This window comes from Lasioglossum baleicum, unplaced genomic scaffold (genome assembly GCF_051020765.1).
Source record: "Lasioglossum baleicum unplaced genomic scaffold, iyLasBale1 scaffold1264, whole genome shotgun sequence".
In the NCBI taxonomy this organism is placed as follows: Eukaryota; Metazoa; Arthropoda; class Insecta; order Hymenoptera; family Halictidae; genus Lasioglossum; species Lasioglossum baleicum.
Genome location: NW_027470323.1, coordinates 13,234 through 39,801, shown reverse-complemented (window position 1 = coordinate 39,801; position 26,568 = coordinate 13,234). Strand labels below are relative to the sequence as shown.

At 55.6% G+C, this 26,568-nt stretch overlaps 1 protein-coding gene across 1 annotated transcript; it reads right to left on the bottom strand.

Moving 5' to 3' along the window:
- Positions 1-19,167: 19,167 nt before the first annotated feature.
- Positions 19,168-26,352, bottom strand: LOC143220597 (putative G-protein coupled receptor Mth-like 1). Its single transcript, XM_076446217.1, has 7 exons — positions 26,271-26,352; positions 25,129-25,681; positions 23,511-23,783; positions 20,789-21,024; positions 20,448-20,636; positions 19,629-19,876; positions 19,168-19,332 (listed from the first exon to the last, which is right to left on the bottom strand). The coding sequence occupies exons 1-7, from the start codon at positions 26,350-26,352 to the stop codon at positions 19,168-19,170; spliced, it is 1,746 nt and encodes a 581-aa protein (XP_076302332.1).
- Between the last annotated feature and the right edge of the window lie 216 nt (positions 26,353-26,568).

Sequence of the window (26,568 nt, the reverse complement as noted above, 5' to 3'; positions counted from 1 at the left end):
TCGACATGTGTTTCGACTCGAGCGCCCGCCGTTCCGACGCGAAATTCGCCCTTGACCCCCGCCCCCTTCGGTCCCAGCGATCTTCGAAATTCGAGAACGCGAGTCGAATTCCTGCGCGCTCGCGGTCCGATTCGGACCTGGGAACAACTGGTTGGTTGTATGGTTGGTTCGGGGAAACTAGCGGAATCGCAGCGCGGACTATCCGAGGTTGGCTCGAGAAGCACAGCCGGCCGAGGTCTTAAACTCGTCTTAAACTTTGGCCGGAAAACACAAAAGGTAAGGTCGAGGCAAAGCCCGAGTGAAAGCCCGCGAGAGCTCGGCTCGGGGACCGGAGGTGGAGAAAGGAGCAGGACCGGGACAAAGAGGAGGAAAGAGGTCGACGAGAAGTCCTCGCAGGTAGCCGAGAGAAGCGTGGCGTACGGTTGGATAGAAAGAGCGAGAGAAATTTCAACGAGCAACGACGGATTGTGCTGGTTCATCGGGACGTGGAGAGCGACGCAGGAATTTTCTCTGCCTCTCTCCTTCTCTCTCTCTCTCTCTCTCTCTCTCTCTCTCTCTCTCTCTCTCTCTATCTCTCTCTTTCTTTCTCTCTCTCTCTCTCTCGGTCCTGCGATTCTCTCGCGAAAACGTCGCGGTGGCTCGTTGAGCTCGTTAAAAGAACGGGAAGAAAAACAATGGCGAGGAAAGCGAGGCGGCCGACAGGCCGACCACCAACACCGCCGCGGATCCTTTTAAACGGAGACACTTCAACTTCCGGCTCCTGCGGTCGCCCGCGTTTCGCGCCGTAATCACTTTAATGCAACTGCTTATTATTTTAATGCGACCCGGCCATCGCGCGCCGACCCCGGCCGTCTAACCGTTATCTTCGAAAAAGCTCTTCCTCTTCCTTCAGCGCCTCGAGAATCGTTTTCTCGGCGAACGTCCGGCAAAGGAAATCATGGTCGCGACGCGCAAGAACTCGGCGCAATTGGTTCGAGGACGTCTAGGAGATGGACGCGTTTTAAAAACATCCGTTGACGCAGGCGTCATTCCGGTCGAACGTTTCGTTTGACCGGAAATTTGGCGGATGACGCGAGGCAATTAGAAGCCGGATGGAGCACCTATCGAGGTTCTTCTGGCTCCGCGACGGAGCGGAGAGTAACGGAGAACCCTCGATCGGCGCGACTCGATATTAATTTTCGAGAGCGACAGCGTCGTTGAATGCCAATGAACCGGCCAGGCAAAAAACCGGACCGACGGTTTCTGATTCACTCGTCGCTCCTCCGACGATGCTCGCATGCCGAGCAGACCCGACCGCCACGGTTCGTGCTTCCAGCCTGATTTCACCGATAACCAGAAACTCCCGCCCCGATTCTTTTACTCCCTCCTTTTTCTCCCAGATTTTCAGGGTCATTCGGTCGATCGATCCTCGCTACACCGGCCTCGCGCCGATCTCTCGCTAGCAAGAAGATTTAAGAATGCGGCCGTCATTAACATTAAGATTAAATGTCAAACGCTACAGCCTCTACGGTACCTCTACGGTCTCTTCGTACGCGGGAATACACGCGTTCCGAGTCCTTTAACGTTTTATCGTCGCCTCGACCCGTCGCGGTCGTCCATCGCGAATCCTACGCATCGAGTATCTCTTGCAGTTACTTCTGCAAAGGTTGTCAGCCGTAACCGCCGACTCTCTTACCGGGCGGAACAGTTATCCGGTCTAAGATAACGATACGAGATTCAGGTCGAGTTCCGCTTCGTCCTCGGGGATAAAGAAACGCATCCAGGAGACCGCATTCCGTCATCCAACGACACGGAGCCGGTTCGTACACCGAACGTAACGGTTCGTCTACACCGGGGCAGGAGGAGAAGAAGAAGAAGAAGAAGAAGAAGAAGAAGAAGAAGAAGAGGAAAAACAGGAAGAAGAAGAAGAAAAAGAGGAACTGCCGGTGTTTTTCGAGCAAATTCAACGCGCAAGAGTACGGATACCGTATCGCGGAGCGAAAGAGCGCAACGGCATCGATACTCGATGACCAATGCGCCGGATTAATCCAACAAACCGGCGGGTTAGCGAACTAGAACGTTGGTACGCGAGCAGCCGATGTCAAAGCGAATATGCAGTACGTCCATTTGATTTTTTCCGGCTTTAATCCCCGCTCGGCCGTGTAACCATCCCGGAGGTTTTATTCATGCGACGCCCGTATTAAAAAGGTATCCGTATGACGTTAAATCGCGTCAAAGGACGCGGAGCGCGCGCACGCCGCAGCTACGCGGCCGCATTATCGATTCCGCGGCTTTTAATCCGCGCGAGCCCGCGTCGCCGATCTCGGTCCGAGACTCTCCGTTTAATAACCGATAACCCAGGCGAATCGATCAGGCACGCGATCCGCCATTTTCTCCGATTTATCGCGCGTAGGAGAGCGCGTCGCCCATCGGCCCATCGCTGGAAACGCCACGGACTTTCGGAGGACACGACGCAATCATCCCAGTCGTTTCCGATAATCTCCGTCCGAGAGTCTCGTATATCCGCGGCGAATCCTCCTTTCGTTCCAACGATCGCGCGCGCGCGCGATACGCCGAGAAGCTCGTTCCCTCGCAATCTTCCGGCTGGTCACTTTCGACGAGGAACAATGCCGCGATAAATTTTCGGCGAAGAAATTCCGCGACTGAAAGGGCGAAATCCGGCTGGGTAGCGAAGGACCGGTTGGATCGAGACGCTGCTCCTGGAACAATCGGCGGACGATCGGCGAACAATCGGCCAGCTGCGCGTCCCGCTTTCCGGCGGAAGTGGCTGGACGCCGGGTAAACAAGCACGCTGCTGCCGAGCACGCGGCCACGATCCTGTTTTCGCGTGCGCACGGCCCGTTGCGAGTCGCAACGATTCATTTTCCCCGACTGCGCCGCCACCGCCGCCGCCGCGTCCAGGCCCGCTCACTTACTTCTGCTTCATGCTCTACTTATCGAGAACCGGAGTTCCCTCTTGCCTGCCTGCCAGCCTTTGTTGCGCGTTCCAGTTCGCGCTATTAGTCCGGCGATCGTGTAACGCGATCGTTCCGTGGCCGCTGAATAACGACCGCGATTGCCTCGCTGCCTCCGCTAACCTTCCCTCTCGCCTCTCGGCTAATGCAATGTCACCGCGGTTACGCTTTCTTCCTATCCTGCCCTCGCGCGAATTCAACCAACGGCGGCGACGCCGCGGCGCTCCAGAGTCTCCCGGCTGAGAGAAGCCGCGAACGCGAGATTCCGTGCCGCGGCCATCCATCTTCGCTCCCACGCGCCGGCCGATTCCGATTTAATTGCACCGAGAGTCATAGAGAGGATCGATCGCCGAGGGATTTCTCTCTCGGTTTTTCATCCAAAGTTTCGCAACGACGTATAGAGATGGCGCGACGCCGGATAGACGGATAAACTCTCTCACTCTCTCACTCTGTCTTTGCTCTATGGCTCGCGAGGGTGCAACTGCAAAGTCATCGCGATATTCTTAGACCGCGAGGAAATAGGTCGCAGTTTGAACTGGATCGAACGAAACCGCGTTACGAGCAACGAGAGGTTACCGCGTCTCAGATCGAGATCCGGATAACTGCACGTTGCGCTATTCCAGTGTCAAACGGGACAACCTCCGGGTTTCGCTTTTTCTCGACGCGTTCTAAGCACGCGGGATAATTTTAGAATCCTCGATAGAGCGTAACCGCGATCCAACCACGCGAATTCTGTCCGCTCGGAATCAGCTGGCAACGAGGCTCCTCGTAAACGCGATCCTCGAATCGCGGAGGGAAGAAGAGACGCGGAATCTCGTTCGATAAATCCGTTGTCCGCGAGGATCGGCACGGGACAAGGAATCACCGCTCGCGACTGTGAATCGACGAAGCCTCCCACGCCGGCGGAGCGGTCGCCAAGACGTTTAATTGGAGCACGGTTATTAAAATATCTCCTTCGGTTCGATCGAAGCCAGTTACGCGAGGAATCCGCGCAATCCTAGCGCTACCCGTCGACCTCGCTCCGTCCTGGAATTATGCCGAGGAATTCGAGGAGGTCCGGAGAAGAGCGAGAGCACGCCACCGACGATTTTATCCTGTCGTGGAATTTATTAAAAAAATTTATTAAAAAAATGTTGTCACGGCAGCGACAACATTTAATTCGTCTCGTTATCGCGCACCGACGACGCGCAATTCTTTCCGGTCTTCCTGTTTGGATTCTCCCTCGCCCGCTCCTCCTCCTTTTCTACTCTGTCCTTCCCTGCGTTTCCCTGATTTATTCTCCGACGATCGCCCTTTCCCACTCGTCCTTCGTTCTCGCGTCCTTTCACGTTCCCGCGGCCTTTGTCCGGCGAGGATTCGCCGGCGGAAAATCCGAAATTCCCGCCGCTCCTCGCGTAACGGCCACTTTTCTAGCCGCATTGTTCCCAAGAGCCGTCAGTAGCAGGCGCGGTGGAAAAATCGACGAATTACGCCGGATCGAGAAACACGCGACGCGGCCAGTCGGCAAGGCCCCGCCTCGCTATCCATTTTCCGCGATCAAACCGCGTCCCGGCATTATCGGCCACCGAAAATACCGCGCAAACGCAATTTCGCCCGTTTATTATATTATAGGCGATTCGCGGAACGCGCCACTCGAAAGTGCTTCAGAAGCGGCACCAATTTATCGGCTAACCGTAACGCGACCGTGGGGGTGATTCCGCGCGGTTCGTCATTTTTTTTCCCCTCTTTTTTCCCTTTTCTCCCTCTGTCCCCCTTTTTACCCCTTTTTTCGAGCTCGCTGCCGCGCGAAGCGCCGGCGAAAAGACTCGAACGCGATACGTTTGAAGAGCCCTCGACGCGATCGTTCTCGGAACACCGCTGCCGAAGAGGTCGTTTCCGATGCTACCAACGACTTGGCAACGTGAAATTTGCTACGACGTAGCGGCGACGAAAAAATTACGCTTTAATCCGACGCGTTCGTACCGAGGAGAGATACGAGAGGAAGGCTCGAATCGATATCGCGACAGGCGATTCGAACGAAACGGTTTTCCGCTCGGGAAGAAATCGGGCGGGAAGAAAATTAGAGGCTGAAGGGATATTCGCAGAGGCGTAACGCCGGTTGGAATAGGAGAGAGCCACTGTTTTCATGGCTACGAGAGACGGATATAATGGCACCGATTGTACCTCGCGACAATGCAACGCGACAGCGGCTCCGTAACCGTGACGAAGTTTTCAGTCACGCGCGTACTCGCGCGTACTCGGCGCGTCCGTCGGTTCGCGACATTCCAGGCCGCTTCGGGCGGCTTCGGGACGCTCCCGCGCCGGTTGAGCACCGCTGTCCTTCTTTGTATGTCGGTCAGCTCGCGTAAGTGGCTGAGCGTGGAGGCGAACATACACGGCGTCCTCTGAAGGTGGCTCTCTCCGACGTGGACGGTAAGTGCATCGGTGGAACACACAGGCGTCTACTTTCGCCACGGCGATTAACCTCCCGCGCGCAGAAGGTCGCGCCTTTATTCCCTGCTTCTCCGCTCCGACCAGCCTCCTTTGACCACCGGCCGAAACCCTCCGTTTTCGCCTTTCCGCCCGAGACCGCCATTACGCGCCGGATCCGCACGTAAATACTTTTCAAACCACGCGCCCGCTCCTTCTGCGGCGTCGTATCCACTTGATCGATCGATCGAGGAAAACAATGGCGCTGCACCGACCGCGACGAAGACGAGGAGGAGGAGGACGACGACTCGTCCGGTGAGGCTCGATGCAAATGAGCACGCGTCGCTGGACGGTGCAAGAATCGCGATTCCGCGCGAGGGTCCGTAATGGCGGCGCTGCGCGCGGGGTCCAGGCTTATTCCGGGGAGATCGGGGTGGACGTCTGTTTCGCTGGCATCGTCCAGCTATCGCGGACGCGCGCCTCGGTATTAATTTCTACCGCGAATAAGGTGAACCGAGGTTAATTGGAACACGCGGTATGCCACTCTGCCGATAAATCACGATCGGAGTGGATTCAACTGCCACTGCGTCGTGGCGTCGAGCGAAAACGAAAGGAAACGCGCGTCCGCGGCGTCTGACGTCGGGATTCCGGTGGCGTCGATACGGCACTGAGCGTGACCATATGGCACTATAGGTAGCCATGGATCTATGGTGGGCCAGCAACACCTGGCGTCCAGTCCTCCGGCTCTTGGACGACCACGGCGAGGTGATCGCGCGACGCCGACAGCGTCCGTGGCATTCCAGGCACGTAGCTAGTCCCGCGAATGCGAAATGACACCACTGAGAAATAATGAGGTGGTCATGGGAAATGGCGATGCCCGTAAATCCCTCCGAATGTCGCTCACCATTATGTTTTATGGCTTTCAATTTCCTCGAGGCCGTCGCGCGATTTCCACCTTTGGCCCGTGTCCCGACTCGAAATTTCGCCGCTCGCGACCCATCCTTTCCCATATTTCATTCTTCCTCTCTCTCTCTCTCCGCTCGACGTGTTGCGCATCAATTTTAATTACTATGCTCCACTGAACTCCACGGCTCGAAACGACCCCTCGATCATTCGGTTTCCCTTTAGGACATTGTTCGGGACAGGCACGTAGATTCCTCGAGTTTGCCTAGATCGGCGTTGCCCTTTCGGGGGCCCCGATTCCGTTATTTCACTCCAGCCGCTACCCTCTCTTCTCTCGCCAACGTTCTCTCGCGACGAGAAGAAACGCGTGTCCTCGGTTTAGAAGGATTCGAATTAGGATTCGTGTCGTTTACGCAACGCGAGTGCCTAAATCTCCGAGCCAGCTGCTGCCCATAAACCACTCCGACTAAAGCTAAACCTCTCTCTCTCGCCCCCCGATAGCGCGTCTAAACTAAAGAATATCCCGATGGAACAACTCCTAGCCGCGTTCCACGGAATTCAGGGAAAAGCTGCTAGCTCGAAGCAGCACTCACCGCGAATGAAAGAATCCGCGAGTCGAAAGAGCCCGACTTCGCTCCCTCTCTCTCCGTTACCCGGTCAACGGGATCCTCCTCTCTTTCCCCGAAACGGGAGAAAAATCCGCCGCGATTCCATTACTTTCCACACGCCAGCCTCTAGACACACCCACGGAATCGGGCAAGAGGGCAATGATTCTCGTCGCAAACTGCCGGCAAACTTGCAAGCTAAGCCGGGGACACTTGTACTCGGCCGAAAACACGTAAATAAAGCCGAAGAGGAGGAACGGTAGCAGCGAGGGGGTTGCGCAAAATTCATGGCGGCCTGGAAGAACGAGGTAAGGTGGCAGAAGGAGAAGAAGAAGAAACGGAGGAAGGAAGGAAGGAAGGAAGGAAGGAAGGAAGGAAGGAAGGAAACTCGCGAGTTATCCGAGTGACGGACACCGCAGAAAGGTGGAACGAGCGAGAACGGAAGATCCTGTGCCAAGAAAAATCTCGACGCGCTTTTCACCGGCGAGAAGCTGCTCTCGCGCGACTTCTTCGCGTCGAATAAACCTTTTCGGAGATTTCATGGGAAAGAGGGTAGAGAGAGAGAGAGTGGACCCGGTTGTCGACCGGAGAAGCGTCTGTTTGGGGAAATTTTTCGGCGAACGCGGAGAAACATTCCCTTTCCGGCTGGCGTGCCTCTCGACTCGCGGTCGCGATGAAATCAGGTTGCCGCTGCCGGCGCAGTTGAAAGGAACCGTTTCGCTTCCGAGGTAACGAGAGACGGGACTCGATGACGAAATACTCGGCGTGTCGTGTGCACCGGTGCTCGCCATTTTCTCTCGCTCCGAGCTCGATACCAGAGGGTGTCTGCTACTCGCCATCTCGAGTGTCGCTCGTTCGAGGAAAAATGTCTATTTCTATCCGAGTTATTCGCACTCGCTCCGCGTCTGACCAAACCGACCACTCGGTTTCCTCGTTCCTCGTTCCATATCCGGGGACGGGACACGTCTGTTCCCGGGTTCCGTCGATCTGTCCGAATTCCACGCGAAACCTGTCCCGTTTCGCCGTATATCCCGCGGAGAATAACCTAGTGGGACCGCGGGAAGAAAGGCGAAAGGGAGCGGGGAGTGCGAGGCAGAGAGGAGAGGATCTTCGAGCCAGTTCTCGCCCCCGACTGAATATGTATTAAAACGGAATACAGTGGGATCACGGTGGGCAGTGTTTCGCATAGGGCAACGCGCCGCGAGACCATCGACCGTCCACGACCGGTTCCCTCTCTCCGTTTCTCTGTTAACTTCGCCTGGTCGCGGTGAATAAATTTCCGAAGGTCCGGCGGCCGGCTTGGCCGCGGTCTCTCCGCTCCTTTTATTTCGAATTTCCCGCCCACTCGAGGGGAACACGCGGATCGTTCGGCGGCCACCGCAACGCGCCGCGTTTCCACCCAGCCGAATTTCGCGTTATCCCCGATAATTGCCACGGATCCCGCGTGATTCCTCGAGGATGATTCGCGTTCGATACATCCTACACGTACGACGAGAGGTACGTAGACGCGAGAAAAGCAAGTTCCGGTGGGAACCCCTCGGAACGAGACCAGAGACCGCCATCAGTCGCGTCGGATTTATCCGGGGCTGTATGCTATCGAGGAAACTTAATCGCGTACGAGGAAGCGAGCGATCGGTGAAATAGGAAACTTCGCGACTCGCCTTAATTTCACGGGACCAGGGGTCGCAGGACTAACCGGGGAGAGCCGGGTCGGGGGAATAAGAGGATCCAGAGAAAGCCAGCGAGAGCCGACGAGGGGAGAGAGGATGCAGCGGAGAGTACACGTCACGATGATAAATCGAGCGCGAGAAGCAGGAGGCTGGGGTGCGGCGCGCGGTCACCCTAGCGAGACACAATCTTTTCCTATTAGCCGCGCATGGAACCTTAAAAACGTTGCCAAAAAGGGGGAACGGAAAAACGAGGAAAGGCTCCGGCGGCGCGCGGACCCCGTGAATTATTGCGCGACGCGGTCGCGCGAATTTAATCGGACGCGCGGCGTCGCACCGCGCCGTACCGCGCGGAAAAATATTTCATCGGGCTGTGGGGTGCGCCGCTGCTGCCACCCAATCCCACCACTGACTCCGTTTCCGCTAATTTCCCCGCTAGTCGCGCGTCTTCGTCTAGCCACTCGCTCCACTCGCTTTCCACTCACACGCGAGAGGTGAGAAATTTGAACGGTGGATTTTACGAACGATCGCGAACACGCGTAATAAGGGCTCGCGCGATGGAACGAGCGTTACGAGGGAATTTGTTAAATTCTACGTCGCGGACGCGGCGTCGGGTGTAAATGGCGGTCTCGCCACGGATATCGCGCTGCCCTCTGTTAATTCACTTAAGGGAGAGAGAGTAGGCCGGGTGCCATAATCGACGGCGAAGCTGTTATATTCGCTCTAATAATAATAAGCGATCGGTCCACCGAGCGGTTGTCCACCAATTTATTATAGTCATAATCATGAATATGGTCGACGCTGTCGCGGCCAACGACAATTTATTACTACTATCATTATTATCGCGACTCCGGAGATATATGTATGCACCGGTGTTGGCCGTATTCCCATAATCATCGTTACGCCGGTCCACGGCCAATTGCTATCGCAACCAAGGCAGAGACACCACCGTCGCAGCGATCTTAAAAACTCCTCCTTGTCTCCGCGTTAACAACCGTAATTTCGCCGTTCCGAGAACGCCCCGGCCGCTCTCTCCCTCTTTTAGGAACAGCAACGATTATTCATTCCCGGGAAAGGGGATAAGCGTTTCGAGCATTTTCTAAACATAGATTCCATCGATCGGACAACGCCTCGATGAGGCGGAGATTCGCGGGGGCGCCGGGGCCGCGAGGGGAAGACGAGACGCGGCGGCTTTCAGGTTAGCTGCCGTTTGCCGAAGAGGATGTTAAAAAATTGACAAGACACGCGGAAATCTCGACGTGGAACGAGTTACATCCGGCTTTCCGCTACTCGCCGGGCTTTCACGTCCGTGGAAAAAACAGGCAGATTCGGGATTCGAAGCAGTGGGTCGGCGGACAAAGAAGACGCGCGCCGCGAGCTACGGCCGGATGAATGTAGGCCTGCCGAGCGGGAAAAACCGGCGGAAGAACGCGGACGAAACGAGAGACCGAACGAGAGACGAAGCGTTTCCACGTATTGTCTCGCCTGCAAAGCTCCAAAGCTCCGAGCTGCGGTGTTTTGCGCGACGAGACGCAGCTTTCCACAGAGTCCTTTCCCAAGAACCAGTTGCTCCGGCGTTAAACGAGACGATCTCTCGGATTCGAGCTGGACGTTGACGCTATCGTAAATCGCGATAGTTTCGCACCGCTACCGAGTCTCCAGGGACGCGTATAATTTCGAACGAAGAAAGAAAGCGAGATTTCGACCGAAGAGGAGGAACTCGGAGGTAGTAAAGCGTTTCGGACGTGGAACAGTTTTAGAAGGGAATCGGGAGACCGATCGGGCACCGAGTCGCGGCGAGTTGGAGCGGAAAAGCCAGGGTTTTTCGCGCTGGTCGTTTTGGCGACTGCTCGGCCCGCGAATATGGCGGAATCGGTTGGACCGCGGCCATTTTCCGGAAGGAAACAGTCTCGCCGCCGAGCTTCCCAGAAGCCGGCGGTAAAACAACGAGTCGATGCAGCGTCGCGACGCCGGCGTCGCTCAGGAACCAGCCGGGCAATCGAAAGAGGACATCCATTCTCGTTTTCGCTACTCCTCCCGTCCCTTTCCTTTCAATTTGCGCTCCGTGTTTTTACCCCACCCCCGGCCAATTGTTCCCTCTGCTCCCTTGTTGCGTTTCGTACGGACCAACGGAGCATTGGTCTTCCTTCGTACCGACGGCGAGCAAAGATTCTCGCCGCGAGACCGACCGTGCGATCGGAAAAACACAGCTACAACCACCGCGAGTCGAAACAGTAACGAAACTTTGGCAAACTCTCCGTTTTTCTCGTCTCGTTCGTCCGCGAACGAATAATAAAATTACCCGGCGAGATGAAAGTCTAAAATTCTTACGTCCCGACGGGAAAAATAAAATAATCGTCATCGAGCGGCGACGGCACGTAGACCCGCGAGAGGGTGCGTCTCTAGGGGTAAACCGGGTGGAATAGGGCGTGTAACCGCATTTTCTCGGAGACACCGGTGGTAGGGGTTAAGATCGCGGTCCGAACGGTGGAGAAAAGACAAGCTCGATCTCGCAGTGGAACGCACGGTCCTCGCGAGTGGAGGAAGCTTCCTTTTCGCGTGGTAACGAGATTAGGAGCCGTTGGAACCGACGGAAATAATTCTTTCCGGCGGCGAACCCTGGACCGGCGGGGGTTGCGGCCGTGTCTCTTCAGACCTTTGCCGCCGACTGGTGGTTGCTTCCCCGGTGGGATTCTCTCCCCTGGGCTGCACAAGCTCCACCAAGGAAACTGATTGCCCGAGCTTTCCGCGAAATCACGACGTTATTTATTTTTCTTCCGCGCTAACGTACCGCGGAAAGCTCCCGCAAGCCGCGATCTACGCCGAGATATTTTCCCCGATGTCTCTCGCTAAATCATCGACCGCCGGGGTGTATTTATCGTTCGAGGGAGAGACAGGGGGAGGCAGAGGGTTGCACAGCCCCGGAGGTAGTCAGGTGAACGCAACTGGGCGTAAATTCGAGAAACTTTAAAAGAGAGCCGTCCTCGCGATAAAGTGGCGGCATTAAAGAGGGTAGTTCGAGGGCAACCGCGACTTTTCAGATCCGCCGCGGCAACCGCCTCCTTCTGGGACAAGGTATAAGAAGGTTCCTCCTCTCTCTCTCTTTGGATTTCCAGCGGGTGTACGCGCGGCCGCGTGTACTTAGGCGCGCGTGTGTGCGTGTAAATGCGTTTGGGACGGGCGAAACGTAATCAGAGAGCGATTTCTTTATCCCTTGACAGTTTTCCCTCCCTCGAGGGCCGAGCTAACATCTTCTTGATCGAGGAAAGGACCGATGCTCGCTTCCCCGTCAGAGACCGTCTCTGGGAAACTGATTTTCGCGAATCGCATTCGAGAGATTTCCCTCGTTAAAATTCTTTTACCACGCACGCTCTTTAGCCTTTTTTTCGGCATTAACGCGGAGGAGCCCGTGATTACCCCGCCGAAATGTTTTCCCGGACCTCAAAGGACACGCGCGCGCGTACACTTCGGGGACAAGTCCTCCTGACAAACCTCATTTCCAGAAAAAATATTTTCCGCCCTCCGCGCCAGTCGTCCATATTCCCGCGAAACCTGATTATCCCAGGCAAAATTGCCTGCTTTCGAAAACGCACTTCAAAGGATCGACGCGCGCCTGCTCCATCGGCACAGGGTTACAGGGTTAATCAACCGCCCTGTATCGTTTCCACGCTCCCGTTCTCTCTCTCTCTCTCTCTCTCTCCCTCTCGATTCCCGTTCCCAACGGACGTCCATCGCGACTTATCGCGTCTCTGTGGACGATTCGTCCGGAAACCGCGAGAGGCTCCCTGCTTGGACCGATTGTCCCGAGGAATCTCGGAGCCCGTTTTTCCGGAGGGGACCGAGCCGGTTTCTCCGCATCTGGCGTAAAAAGTAAATTGTCCCGAGCGCGAACGGTATCGCTGGCATAGGAGGACGGTTTATTTATCGCGGATTTCGCAGGGTTCCGGCCTTGCAGGCTGGCTTTTATGCGCGGTGGAACAAAGCTCCGACTGCGGCGCGCGCGAAAGCTCGCCGGGAGGGAAAGAAAGGCGGGACGGGGCGGGAAAAGGAAAAACGCGGGAAGGAGGGGGTCGTATTTTGCTCTTTGGACGTGGACGCGCGCGGTTCCAAGTTCCACCCTCTCGCGGCGCATCGGAACACGCCGGAGGGGTGTGTAGGGGAGGGGTGGAAAAAAGTTCCTTCGACTCTGCACGCTGTTTACCCAGATTTATGATCACCGGCCCCCGTCACGGATGAAATTTCCATGCCGATGGAAACCCGACCAATTTTTCATATCGAGATCCCGGCCTGGCTGCAGGCCGCCGCGTAACATATTTTTCAGTCCTTACGAGCAAATGAACGAGCTTCATCTATCATATTTACAGCGCGCCCTCGGACCGATGCCGGGAGACGATCTGTCTGAAAACCGTTCCGCGCCGTTTCCGAGCTACATCTGTTATATTAATTCGCCCGTGTTTCGCGTTACACGGCATTTCCGTCCGTGCACCGCCGTTTTCCCTTTGCTACGTTTCACATTTCCGCGTTTTCAAAGGGTCCGCCGCGAATAGCACCCCTATGCAGCCGATCGGCAACTCTCTATGCGGTAGACTTTCGTTTCATTTCGACTATCCTATGCTTTTTCATCCTGCTTCTCGATTTACTCTTTACCCCGGTCCACGTATATATTACACCGAACCCCGGACTCGTCCATCGAGATCGTCGAACCTTTCGAATAAGAATCCTACGCGTTACTCCTTCGATCGCGACCACTTACGGTTTCATCGGCCTGTCGGTCGCGATTCCAACACTCCCGGCTCGCACCCCTTCCGAGGTGGTCGAAACGAAAGCTATCGATCATATTTGCAGCGCGACGGAATCGTAATCTGCTTGTCGACGAGGATCGGCCGGGTGAAGCCGAATCGAGGAGCCAGAAAAAAGGGGAGAAGAGCGCGCGAGGGTCGACGGAGAGAGCACGAGCGAAAGAGAGAAAGCGCATGGCGCCATGGGACCACCACCAGAGGCCTCTCTCTCTCTCTCTCTTTCGCCCTCGACTTTTTCCCCTGGTTCGTCGCTTCGTCTCGCCCCGTCGAGACACGTTCCAGTCACGTAACCTTAAATTGGTCAATTATTTGCCAATCGTCGTGTCCCAGCCGCCGACGTTCGCAGTCCAAAGAGGCATCGCGCGACCATCCGTGCCAGACAATCGCGGTGTCTTGTTCGAGGGAAAGGCCACGACATCGGGGAATATTCAACCCTACTTCCGGGCACCGACGTCGACCGTGCACCACCAACCACCGTCGTTCACCGTTGATTCTTCCGGATCGCCGGCGGATGCTGGACCAGACGTCTCGACCGGATCGAAACGCGCCGCGGATATTCGTTTAACGCGTCCGTCGCGATTTTTACGACTCAACCTTCTACCCTTTTACTCGTTTTTTTCATTTCCCGCGCCGCGGCGTCGCCGAACCTCGGATATTCGCGACGCCGAGTGAAAATGCTTCCGAGCGATTCCGAGTACGATCTTCGACGCGGGAATCGGTGTCCGTGGGGCGATAAATTATCGGGAATTTAAAAATTTCGAGCTCGCACCGTGGCTCGGAATTTCCACTGGCGGGAGCCGTCGATGGAGAAATATTTTTCGGCGAGCTGAAATTCGAGGCGTTCGGAGCGGACGACGTTAGGTGAAATCTCGGCTCCGCCGGTGGAACGGGCGCGTAACGGCGCTGGGTTTGGCTCGGCCGGGGGAAAGAAAGAAGGGAGAGGAAAAAAGAGGGGAAAACGGGGAAAAAAAGGAAACGGCAGCGCGCCCATGTGTTTCCAATTGCGCCACCCTCCGCGTGATTCTCGCACCCCGCCCACGTATGACATACGATTCGCTCCTTTTTTGCTCGCGGGCTTGTTTCTTGCGAGAGCGCCGTGGCGCTCTTTAATCACCCTTCTCCACCCCTTGCGCCGGGCTGCAAACATAAAAATGGCACACCGCGATTTGCCGCCAGATAAAAGCGCGCGCGAAACCGTCGGGCTTTCGAGGAAATCCTTGCCCGTGAGCTTTTCACCGATGCATCCAGGTTTTATGACCCCGAGCTATCATTGTGCTCTTCTCCTTCTCCGGAGCAGCCGAGCTCCGCTGCGAATAGCTAATTGGATAAGTGGAATTCGTAGCGAGCTAACGAAACTACGTAATAAACAAACATGGTAAATGTCCGTAGGATCTAGTTTTCGGGGCTGCGGTTCTCTCGACGAAGTTTTTCCCTTGGAATTTTTTCGCAAACGAACGTGTAGGAGCCATTCGTGCTCGATCGACGCCGAAACAAATTCGCGAATCTGAAAAGAATTTCGGTTTCGGATCGAAGACTAGATCTCCGTACGAATCCTTGTGTTTTCTTCCCTCGAAGTCGACGAGTCCAACCCTTCTTTCATCCGAGTAACTTTATCCCCAAAGAGTGGCTAACTTTGCGCCGTCCGCACGATCGGTTAAAGACACCGACGCTCCTTTACCGTCTGTGGCTTAGGAGAGAATCTCGCAAGGGCTTTGTCCTCCCTCTTCCTCCGTAGATTCGCGACATCCATCGCCTCGGTTTCGCGGCTGTCCGCGACTCGGTGGAGCGTGCCACGCCTACCCGATAGATAATAAAACCGCGAAGCCGTGACAATTTTACAGAGGCTCGTAAAAACCGTATTAAAAGCAGCGAGTCGAAAGTTCTCGTTCGGCCGGCGTCGCGGCGAAGAAAGCGGCGCTCTCCGGGAGGAAAGTTTCTCGGGCAATCGGAACAACCGAGTTTCCCAACTTCTTAAGGACTGTGTAATTTCCGGCCCGGAGACGGATAGCCGGTTCTCCCTCGGCTACGAATCACGGTGGGGCTCGAATGCAGGGCAATTTAAAAATCGAAGTCGCCACTCCCACGCGATCCGATCAAAGGGGTTGTTTTCCCCTTCGAGAATAACTCTTAACTCTCTGGTGGCGTTTCAACCGCAGGCTAAATGGTATCGGTTTCTCGTTACGCTAATAATCTCCCGGCCAGCTGCCATCGGCGGCGATCCTCGCGCGCGAGTCTTGCCCTATAAATCCGCGACGAAACAATTACCCGGATTATCTCACCCCGGCGACTTTGAAACGTAACCGGTGTTCGAGACAAGCGAACACGAAAGGTTTCCCTCGACTGGCCGAGAGGAGGGAACGAGCGACGATAAGGTTGTACGAGCTAGCCACGGCCAGCGGCACGTTCCGATGAAAAAGAGCGTTGTCGTCACGGCACACGAAATCCCTCGCGTTCCCTCGTGCCGCGCTATTTTAGCCTAATTAGCCGAGCCATTAATCAGCCCGCGGGGAAACCGACTTGACGTAGAAAGAAAGCGACCTACGATAACCGGCTTCCTCGAGTGTCGCCACGTTCCCCGTGTATCTAATCTTTTAATTAACACCGATCGCACGCCACGGAGACAAACGAAACGACGCTTAGCCTTCTCTCGGGGCTAAACTCCGATTCACCGGTGTTTTATCACCTGTCGCGATAAGTTCCGATCGTGGGAGTCGAAATTATTTACCGCACGGAGAGTTCGGTCGGACGATTAGGAGTTTCGATGAACCGGTTCGTCTGGATGGTCACAAAAGGGCTCGTTGTCGACGGGTCCGTCGAGCGATCGACTTATCGAAGTTACGCCGAGGATCGGCCGTCGTGTACCTTTTCGTATCGGGCCACTCGACGGATTTCTATTCGCTTCTTTCATTCGATTATTAGTTGCGCAACGCGTTCGTGGAACTCGCGATACGGAAGAAAGGGAAAAAAGGGGGCCACGAGTTGCCTAATAAATTATATCGCGTGAACGGGATTTTTTCGAACGGTGGACCGCGGTTCTCGGAAGAACGAAAACAGCGGCGTAAAAAGAGTTTTCGAGAAGTCGTCATCTGGAACGTATAAATACCCGGTGTGCCGTGAAAAATCGAACCGGCTGGAGGCGAGCCGGAGAACAAATATGGACGGCGGCGCGCGGGACAAAAATCCGTGACTTTTCGTCGGGGAAGCGTGGTTTTTATCGTCATTAATTCCGGGGATATCTCTCCGGCGTCACGGCAAGGGTGACTTTCTTTCCTCGTACGAACGGAGATTATGGATCCGCGTCTTCCCGACAGACGAGTCGCTGGAGAAAAGAAAGAAAAAGCAAGAAAAAAGAAAGGACCCAGGCGTCTGTACGTTTTTCGACGCTCGACGGTCCATCATGGACCGAGAGGATCTTCTCGCTGATGACTGTGCTTTGAGTTAGCAGCTGGGTTAGGGCCAAACGGGGAAACTTTTGATATATCCGTCCGCGCGATGCAAAGGTGAACGGAAGACAGACCTATTCGGTGGAACGAAGATAAATTCGAGCAACGTTCACGACCGAAACTACCGTTTCACCCCGTTTAACCTACGTCCAGGCGAGGAACGCGCCGTTTTCCAGCATCTCCGACAGGAAACCGAGCAGCTGGACGAAATATGGAACTGATCGGCAGACGGGAACGGGAATGGAAACCGCTGCTCTCGATCTCCTCCGGTTTCGGAATAGACCATCGAGCGTGTCCCGTAAAAGGGCGTCCGTAGGCCGTGGAAGTCTCGGTCAAAGTCACGGCGAAACCACGCCGGGTCACGGTGTTTTCTTAGGAAACACGGTACCATGGGAAAAGCGGCGTAGCTTCGCGATGGCTCCGGGCAAAAGGGAGGATGACGCAGCGCCGTGCGATTTTCCCGAGCGACGCGGAACGAAGACGACGATGACGACGACGCGGACGCGGAGGATTATTCCGCCTAGATCGGAGCACGGTAATCGATTAGAAAGGAGCTGGGACAAGGCGGACACTCGGCGAAGGTCAAGTCACGCGTGGACGCGGCGCGCCGGAAGAAGAGAGTTTCCATGAAGTCATCCGGCCCCAGACACGACAGATATTTGCAAGGTCGAAAGTAATTAAAAGCGAATCGAGGTAGGAGCCGCGGCGGAGAGAGTGGTGCCACGGGAACGCGGCCGAGCGCGATTAAAGCGTTACGCGACCGAGGCATTCCCTCGCGTACCGGGTGTTTCCACCGAATGCAATTCGTCCACACGGTCCATGCGGAAAACACGCGTTTCTTCGCAAAAATTTCCCAGATCATTCCGGCGAACGAAATTCCGGAAAGAGAGGACAACGACTCGAAATTACCGGAGAATGACTCGATGGAAACGGACGCGTGACTCGGAGAGATCTTTGACATTCGAATTTCGACTGGAAGAAACGGGCGACGGTTAGAAAGCTCCGCGATCGCGACACGACCGACCAGTTCCACCCGATGCCTTCTATTTTCATCTATGTATCCGAGTATCGGAGGTCCGAGCGAGGCGTAGCTCGCACGCAAGGCGCGTGCGTCAGAGCGTACGCGCGCGTTGCGCCACGGGCTCGTAAATCGCGCGGCAACCTCGAGGAAAAAAACGGCATACCCCTTCGGTGTAATCGGCTCGGCCGCATACCGGGAAACGGCGGGACCGTCGTCTGAAACGGTGAAAAAGTCCGGTAATTGCGGGAACGAGCGTTTAACCCGTTACTCGATGCCACTACTCGGCTCGGCGACAAGGCCACCGATACGTAACCAGCCGTTTCTGCGAAGAATAAGCGTCGCGTCGGCGTTTTCCGACGCGGCGAGAAAAAGGATGACACTGGCAGCTCGTTACCGTTAGGCGTCGCGATGAAATTCCTCGGCCGTTCGGAGCGGCTCGCAGCGGCGTGACGGTAGCGTTGAATTCTGCCGCGTGCACACGCCTGGCGTAACCGGAGAACACGGGTCTCGTTGGCCGCACGCGTTGGAACTCGAGCGCGGTCGCGCCAGGAAACCGCACGCACCGGGATGGACGCGACTCCCCGGCGACGAGTAAAAATCGCATTTTTTCCCGATCGGCCATCCTTCAAGGTTCGCGTTACGTAAATATCGTATCGGCGACGAACGGCGTAAAACGAGCAGCCGTCGTGGAATTTCAGCGAGCAAACAGGTAGCGGGAAACGAGTAGGCGAGCTTCCGGGAACTCGAGCCGAGAGGAAAAATAAGCCGCGAGTTTCGGCCGAGACACGCGATCCGCGGTCTGTCCGCACCGCGCGAGCTTCTATCGCGGAGCGGAATCGCGACGCGGAGCCGCACGCGATTCGAGAACCGGGCGAATTTCCGACCGCGAATTATTCCGGTCGCGAACCACCGGCAGGCCTGAGGGAGAAGAAGTTAACGGTTCGGGGAAACTAGATTTCACCGGGCGAACATAATCGAGTTGAATTTTTAACCGGCTACTGTTGCCGCCGCCACCGCCGCGGCCGCCGTAGCCGGTTCCTGAAAGACGACCGAACTAATCGAATTAAAAACGCTCATGAATTTTAATACTTCCGCCACGGTGAAACGAGAGTACCGTCGAACGGAATCCGCGCGGCAGGGTCCCGTCTCGTCCGTCCCGAAGTCGGTGAAATTTTCGATCGCTGCGACCGTTCTCGCGTCTCCGATACCTCATTTTCCTCCGCGTCTGCCCACGATGGGAAGCCAGGAAATTTGTACAGTTGCAATCACAGCCAGCCACGCTGGATCGTTCTCCGTCCAATTCCGTTCACCTCGAGTACGCGCTGTTTGCTCGTTTTATCTCCGCGCTCGTAAGACGTTGGCCGAATTACAACGCGACGCGGTTACGCAACCGCGCGAACGAAAAGAGCATCTCGGACGAAAGGCGACTCGTAATAACCATCTTTTTCGTCGTCTCTGTGGATACGCGCGACAAGCCGGCGAACCCGGAAATCGACATTTGCCCGGCGACGTGGCTACCGGGCGGCGTAATCTGCTAAACGATCGGCATGGTCGCTTAGACCATTAGCAAGACACATCGCGCTCCCATTTACTTCTGACCGACCAAACAAATTCATCAGCGAACTGTGTCAATACAATAAACTTTGGTCGTAGAAGGTTCCAGAGCAGGCCGATAAGAGCTCCGGGAAGGAAAGTTTCTCGGAGACTGGGAGAGAGAGAGAGAGAGAGGAGGGGGGAGAAGTGGAAGACGGAGAAGAAAAAGAAAGGAAAAGGAAGAAAAAGAGGGAAGCCGCGGAGAGTCCGATTGTGGGTCACTCGACGTCCCACTTTCTCCTTTCTCCGCGTGTCACGGACGTTCGGCCGTGTCCCGGCGAAGAAAAGACGCGTTTCCACGGACGGCGTTTGATACGGGAAGAGATAGTAGACGGGGCCGGGTGGAAAGCGGAGAAAAGGCAGCGTCCGATGGACGGTGGAGGAAGAGCGAGAGAAGAGAGCATCAGGTGAAAGGACGAAAAGGCCGCAATCGGGGCGGTCTGTCAAGCGGACAGGCGATCCTGGTGGAAATTTAGCGGTGCCTGGGGAACGGAAATAGCCGCGAGACTTGCCGTGGATCCGGCGCGCAAAGGGATCGCGCGCGATACGCGCGGAAAGAAATACGCTCGATGCAAATTCCCGGTTTCCCCGGCGCAACATAATTACCCCGCGGAATGGGTCGGGTTAAATCTGGCCCCGGCGAGGGAACGGGGGTAGGCGAAAAAGGCCGACTACAAAGCGATAATGCCGGAAACGAGCGGAGATGCAAATGAGAGTCGCTGCTAGCCGTGGAGAGAGAGGAGAGAGAAGAGAGAAAGAGAGAGGAGGCCGGTCGGCGTGGAGCCATCCGGTGGCCAGCGCCGGCTCGCAGGTGCGCGTTGTAATCGATTCTCGCGATCGAAACGACCGCGCGGAGAAGCGAAGCTTTGCCGAGGGATTAGTACGATTATCCGAATAATTAGCCCGGAGTTGGAGGGATGGCACGGCAAATAAAGCTTCGCCCCGGCCGATTCGAATTCCATCGGTGTATATTTGCCGGCATAGCTGGCGCGCGTTCCCGGTCCACCTCCACGCGCCCGATTCTTCCCCGCGAACCGGCAAAAATTCCCTTACCAGCCGGATCAAAACGCACCGCGGTCCGCGTTCCGCTCGCAACCTCCGTTCCCTCGGACGATCCTTCATTAATTTCCCGAGAAATCGCCCGTTCCGCATCATCGGCCTTCGCGTGATTAACGACGGTAGCCCGGAGGTCTTTGTTCCCGCGGGAGTCTCCTTGTCCGCCGATTCTCCTCCAATTCGCCTCTAATTTGCGGCTAATCTCCGTTCCGGCGAGTCGGCACACGCGTCTCGATCGCGGACAATTTCGCGAGCCGTTGCCCCGGTGATCCCGGGAATCGTTTCGATTTAATCTCGGCGATAAAGGCGACGCGGGAGAAGGAGAAAAGATGACTCACCGATCGCCTTGCAGCTTCCGCCGTGCAGAGAGTCTCCGGCGAGCTGAATGATGGCCATGAGAAGATCGCCGAGCATCAGGCAGGTGACATGATGAGTCTGGCAACGCCAGTGCAGAACGTGATGAGAGGCTGGCAGGAGCCAACCGGCGGCCAGCGTCGCTGCCAGGAACACCGCGCTAATGATGAAGCCCACGGGGTACAAGGTGAACCTGATGTCCGCCGCCTGCATTATCGGTCTGAAAGTTTCCAAAACAGGTGCCCCGTTTACCTTGCATATTTTTCACGCGAGTACGCGTCTATCGCGGTGCTTCGTGTACGAATACCGATCGCGTTCTCTCCTGTCAGGCGCGAACGACGGTTTCGATTCCGGATCTATCCGATCGGTGTCTCGAATTTCGACGCCAATCCACCGGCCGTTCCACGCTCCGACAACAGCCGCGCCAGTGAAAGTTCGGGAGAAATCGTTTCTCCGATTTCGCGAGAGGATCTCTCGGCTCGGTCACGTAGCCGCGCGTTTCTCCGAACGTTCCAGAGCCCATCGGAGTTCTCTCCTCCGAGGCACACCGGTCAGAAAAATCCACCCATGTTTCCTAGCTAATCAACGCGTGCAGTCATGCACCGCGAGAAACGTTCACGCGCAATACACGCGGCATATGAACGATGCAGCTTTCTACGCGATGGCATTCCCTTTCTTTCGACGATCCACCTCCGACGGGAACTTTTGCACGCGCGATGCGAGGCGTCGCGCGAACAGACAGTCGGCGCCTTCGATCCCGAATAAAACGCTAACCAGTGGCCGGAGTTTCGAACGAGGTTTCGCTCACAGGAGCGATGCCCTTCGCAGCAGCACGTGTAAACGCTCGTGTTAATCGAGTTTCGTGCGTTGTTTTGCAAATTGCGCGAGCACGTTTTCCTCGTGCAATTTCCGGGACCCTCGCGCGTCCACCGTTCCACCGCCGACCATCGTTCTGGAATGCCGGGACCGAAAACGCGCCACCGTAGAATCGGTTTCGTCGCACGTGCGCCGAGAAACTTGCAAGAAATTCCCAAGAAACGCTGGAGAATCTGCATTTTCGTACACGCATCGCGATAATTAATTCGCAGCCACGGAATCCGTTGGCACGCGATTAATCTCGAGATCGGCGCGGCTACAATTACGTCGATGCCTCGGAGCCCTGATCTCGTATCGAATATACTCGTGGCTCGATGAATATGCGCGAAACGAGAGTATAAAAATGGTATCCCTATCCAACGAGTTCCATCGGAATACAATCGTCCTCCATCGTCTGCTCTTCATTGTCTCCCTCTCGGCTCGTTTAACAGGGCTAACCCCTCGCAGACGCGACGATTTTTCACACGGGAACTCGTCTGGACGGGAAGTTCGAAAGGATTGCGTTTCAAAGGTACAAACCTTATTTCACGTGCACAAAATTATCCATCTCCGCGAGGGAAGACGGGTTTTCGGATCCGTAGACCGCGACGCTGAAACACTCTCGACGATCAGCCGATACGATCGGGCGTCGGCGACGCGGCCGATTCCGAGCGGAAACGCGGCTAACGCGGCGCATTACGCCGCGCGGATGTGACCTAGAAATTCTTGGCGAGAGGAGTGAAAGTGAGGGAACCGACTTTTTCTCCAGTTGTCGAAGTGGAGAAGCGGCTGGCCGGACTTGGGTATACACCGTGCAGCGTGCAATTAAGCCGTACGATAAATCCAGATCGAGACAGCCGATACTCGGCCGGACAAAAAGTCGATTCGTGCCTCGGGCCTGCAAGTAGGACGCGCTTCGAGACGCGCTTCGAGCCGCGCGGCTCGCCCTCTCCGACACCGTGAATCGGCCGATTGTCGATCGATCGAAAATAAAGGGGAAAAAATGATCATCGCGGAGATGTTTACCGGTCGCCGGGTTTTCCTTCACTTTCCTCCTCCGGCCGGAGAAACTCGTCGCGGCTTTCGTTCGTTACTTTAATTTCGTTTAACGAAGAAACGCGCTCCGTCGAGTAGAACGTTGGTTGCAGTCGTTCGAGGAGGCGCGCGCGGAGAAACGAGAAGCGCTAACGAGAGGAAATCGGACTAGCCTCGCCGGGGAACAAGTGGGAAAATAGAAAAAGATCGCGCCTACGGTTACGAGGATGTCTGGCGCTGTTAACGTTAAAAGTCTATCTTTCGCGTCGTCGCAACCGATTCTCCCGCTGCGCGGTTTTTAGCACGCCAGTCGTGAGAATGTAAATACAGGTAGCACACCTGGTGGAACGCGGCTGCGAACCAACCTGATTCATAAATTGCGTCTGGCTTTTACATAACGCCCGCATACTCTCTCAGAGTCGGGAAACGAGCCGACGATTTTGGTTATTTCGTAGGCTTCGCGCGAGAATCGAACGACAGGGATCGTTGGAAGGAAAACTCGAGGTTTCTTAGCTTCGGTCGAGGCGCGATCTTGCATTCTCGTATCTTATCTCGCGTGCGATGTTCGGTTTGCGATACGCGTTCCGATGCACGCGAGTGGCTGATCGTACGTGATCCGAAGGTTGCGTAACGCGATTTTTCGCGACGCCAGTTTTTTCTCCGACATCCTCGGCGTACCAGCTACCTCCGTAAACTTCTCGGGTCGTATACTCGATTTTTCGATTCGCGTCGGTTCCCGATAGAAATTTCTTCACTCGGCACGCGACTGACGCGTGTTTACCAAGCACACGGGCAGAAAGAGAGGAGAGAACTCACCTCTGCGACGCGTGCTCCGAGCACGCGAAGACCTTGGACACCTGGTTCAGTTCCTTGATCCTTTCCACGCAGAAATGGCTGGTGGGTAAGGTGACGCCGTCGATTTCCATGCCGCCGTCCGGTAGCAGTACCGAGTCCTTAGCGTCGCCCAAAATCGTCAAGTTGTCCGAGTGGGGACAGTTGGGGAACCCGGCCACTATCTCCACGGCTACGGACGCGTTTGGCAGCAGAGGCGTCGGGTTCGCGGTTTCCTTCAGGTCCGAGCACGAGTGTCTGAAACGAAGATTTTCCGTTACTTCCGCTTTCTTCCGGAACGCGAGGGTGTAATCGGGGAAAAGAAGGAAAGAGAGGAAAGAATGGCGGAGGTTGGGAAAGGTAAGATGGATAGAGCGCGGTAGGAGTCATCTACGAATGCATTCGAGTACGTTGAAGTCGAGGTGAAAGGATTGGGTAACGCGAGTCCAGGCGTTAAAGAGCGATGATTCAGAAATTCACAGGTTTTTATCTACTGGCGGATTGAGTAAGAGAAGCTTGCTTAACAGCTTCTAGGCTGACAGCGAATTCTTTGTTTCGGAACAGCCGATTTTTCTCCGGCACGAGGAAAGTTTGGCCTGTTCTCCGGTCGATTAATCGGGAAAGTTATCCGTAATACCGGCAAGTTCGCCAAGCGGATACGAACTTTCGAATTTCCCTTCCGCGACGTTCCGCGTATCGCAAGGGATATTCGGCGGCGAACCGAATAGATAAATTAATAGAAAGATGGTGGAAGAGGGAAAGGAGCGTTAGGCGGTTAGGCGAAGGAATGGAACCGGTGCGAAAGAGCAAGAACTCGAACCGCTACCAGGCGTCACGAGCGGAAAAAGAAAAGAAAGGGAGGTGTATATATCGTATCGCAAGAATTTATCTAGGAAACGCGCTGGCTGGCTACACAGAATGCCAACAAAGTCCACGGAACGCCCAAGCCTGAGCGATTGGGAGCGCGATTAAAAGCGGAGCCCGGCATTTTTTGTTTACTCGAGCGTCACGCTTGCGTCGCAAACAGCGCATTTTCGAGAGAAACCGTTCGCAACTTTCCATCAATTATTTTCCTTTTTTTTCCCCCGCCAGGCCCGGCGTCAAACGACAACCGGCGCCTCTCGATAAAAATACACCCGTCGCGGGTAAACCGATAAATTTCGTGTAACCGACCGAGCGATTACAGTTATTCCCGAAGCTAGTAGCCCGGCGTTCCTCTCGGCTCCGATGCCGCCGCCGCTAGAATACAAATCACTCGAATATTTGTCTGCAAGGAATATCGATTCACCCGCGTGGCTCGTCTAAATTATGCAGTTTCGTTCGAACGCTGGCCCATATGAATTTAATTTGTGTTTTTACGTACGGCAATGACACTCGCGAACGGTACGCGTGCCGTATCGGGGTGCACTTACGTGGTCGTAATACAAATATTAACTCTGCGGCGGGAAAACAAGTCGGAACGCGTCTCGGGACGTATGGCGGAGAAAACACAAATAGTCGGGCGTGAGGGAATTATCGAACTACGGGTCGACGTGTCCTCTGATTACCGTCCGTATCGGGTGAACCGAGCCGAGTGTCAACAAAAACCCAGAGAAACACTCACATTTCCTCGTAGAACGCCGCGTCCTTTCCGCAGCACTTTCTGACCCTCGGCCTCATGGTCGCGGCCGCGTGGTTCCCTTCCATCTTCTTCTTCGTGCAAACCAGCAAAGCGTTCGAATCGGCGCAATACTCGTCCGGGCCGACGCTGTCGATCATGTGAATGTCCAGAAGCACGTGGCCGTCTTCCATGAGCACGAACGGATTGGTGACCCTGTAGGGCACGTAGGTCAACACCGAGCTCTCGTCGCACACCGGCCTCTTTCCCTCCACGATGTCCCATTCCGCTGGCGGATGGTCCAACATCCCACGCTTCGACGGCGAGTAGATGACGGGTTTCCAATTGTTCTTCGTCCCGTTGCAACGAGTCCTCGCGTCTGCTTCGCTGTCCGATTCTTTCACCAGCACCTCCTGCCGTTGACAGCATTTCAGCACTGTCACTCTGGCTTTCGAGGGTTCGCTCGCGGGCTCGCCGAGCGTCGGAATCGCCAGCGACCAGAGGATCGCGACGAGGTAAGCCGGCTTCATAGCGATCGCTTGCCGTGTGAACGACGGAACTGAACGGAATCGCTGGATAACGTCAGACGTACATCACACGGAGCACTGGATCACGCGGAAGACGGATATCCGATAGCCGTGTGTCGGAACGTTCGAGGCAAAAATTTCAAAGGTCTTTCTCGTTGACTGTTCGCTTGGTGTTCGCAACGCGGAATACGCGAGAGAATTTCGAGCCTGTCGGGTCACGCGCGTCGATCGTGTTTATAAACAACGGCGCGGAACGTTCACCGTGGGAAGAAGCGGAAGGAGGAAAGGCGTGCTCGCATGGTTGGAAAGGCAACGAAGGTCGACGAGTGGGTCGCGTCGAGGCGAGTTGGCAGTGTTGACGGAAAGAGAAATTTTGGCGCGCCTCGGGTTGGAAATCGGACGTGACTGCCTCGCTCGGAGGTATCGGAGTTACTGAAGCGGGCCGACCACGCGGCCGCCTCTCGAGCCACCGGCGGCAGCCACGCTGCCGGCTGCGCGCGCACCCGACCGCCGCTCCCGCCCTTATTCAACCACCGACACCTTCTTCTTTCTTTCCTCGCCTCCCTTCCACCCACCACGTGCTTCCTCCCACTCTCTTCCTTTCCGGAAGTGCAACGGTACCTTGCGTGAACCTCCCTCCGCGTCCTCCTCTTTCGTCCTTCCAGCCGTTTTCCTTCCGTCCGTCACCGGACCCAACCTCCATCGAGATTCGGGGAAAACCGTGTTCGGTCGAAACAATCTATACCAAGCGGAGTGAGACGAGGGGAAGGTGGAAACGAGCGCGTTAAACGATCCGAGGATCTCTCGGAGATCCGAGCTCCGCTTCCGGGAAGATACAATGGCCGAGCTGGAATCTGCGAGAAAATATACAGCTCCGCCCTTGCGTTCGTTATTATTGACAAAATAAATACAGCAGAAG

What these genes read in the sequence shown, in the direction of transcription:
- LOC143220597 (XM_076446217.1), bottom strand. Translation starts at nt 26,352, where the DNA reads ATGGAGGTTGGGTCCGGTGACGGACGGAAGGAAAACGGCTGGAAGGAC. An exon ending in TCGGAGCACGCGTCGCAGAG is followed by an intron (nt 21,025 to 23,510) that starts GTGAGTTCTCTC and finishes GGAAACTTTCAG; the next exon opens with ACCGATAATGCAGGCGGCGG. An exon ending in ACACGCGGAGAAAGGAGAAA is followed by an intron (nt 19,333 to 19,628) that starts GTGGGACGTCGA and finishes ATCGTTTAGCAG; the next exon opens with ATTACGCCGCCCGGTAGCCA.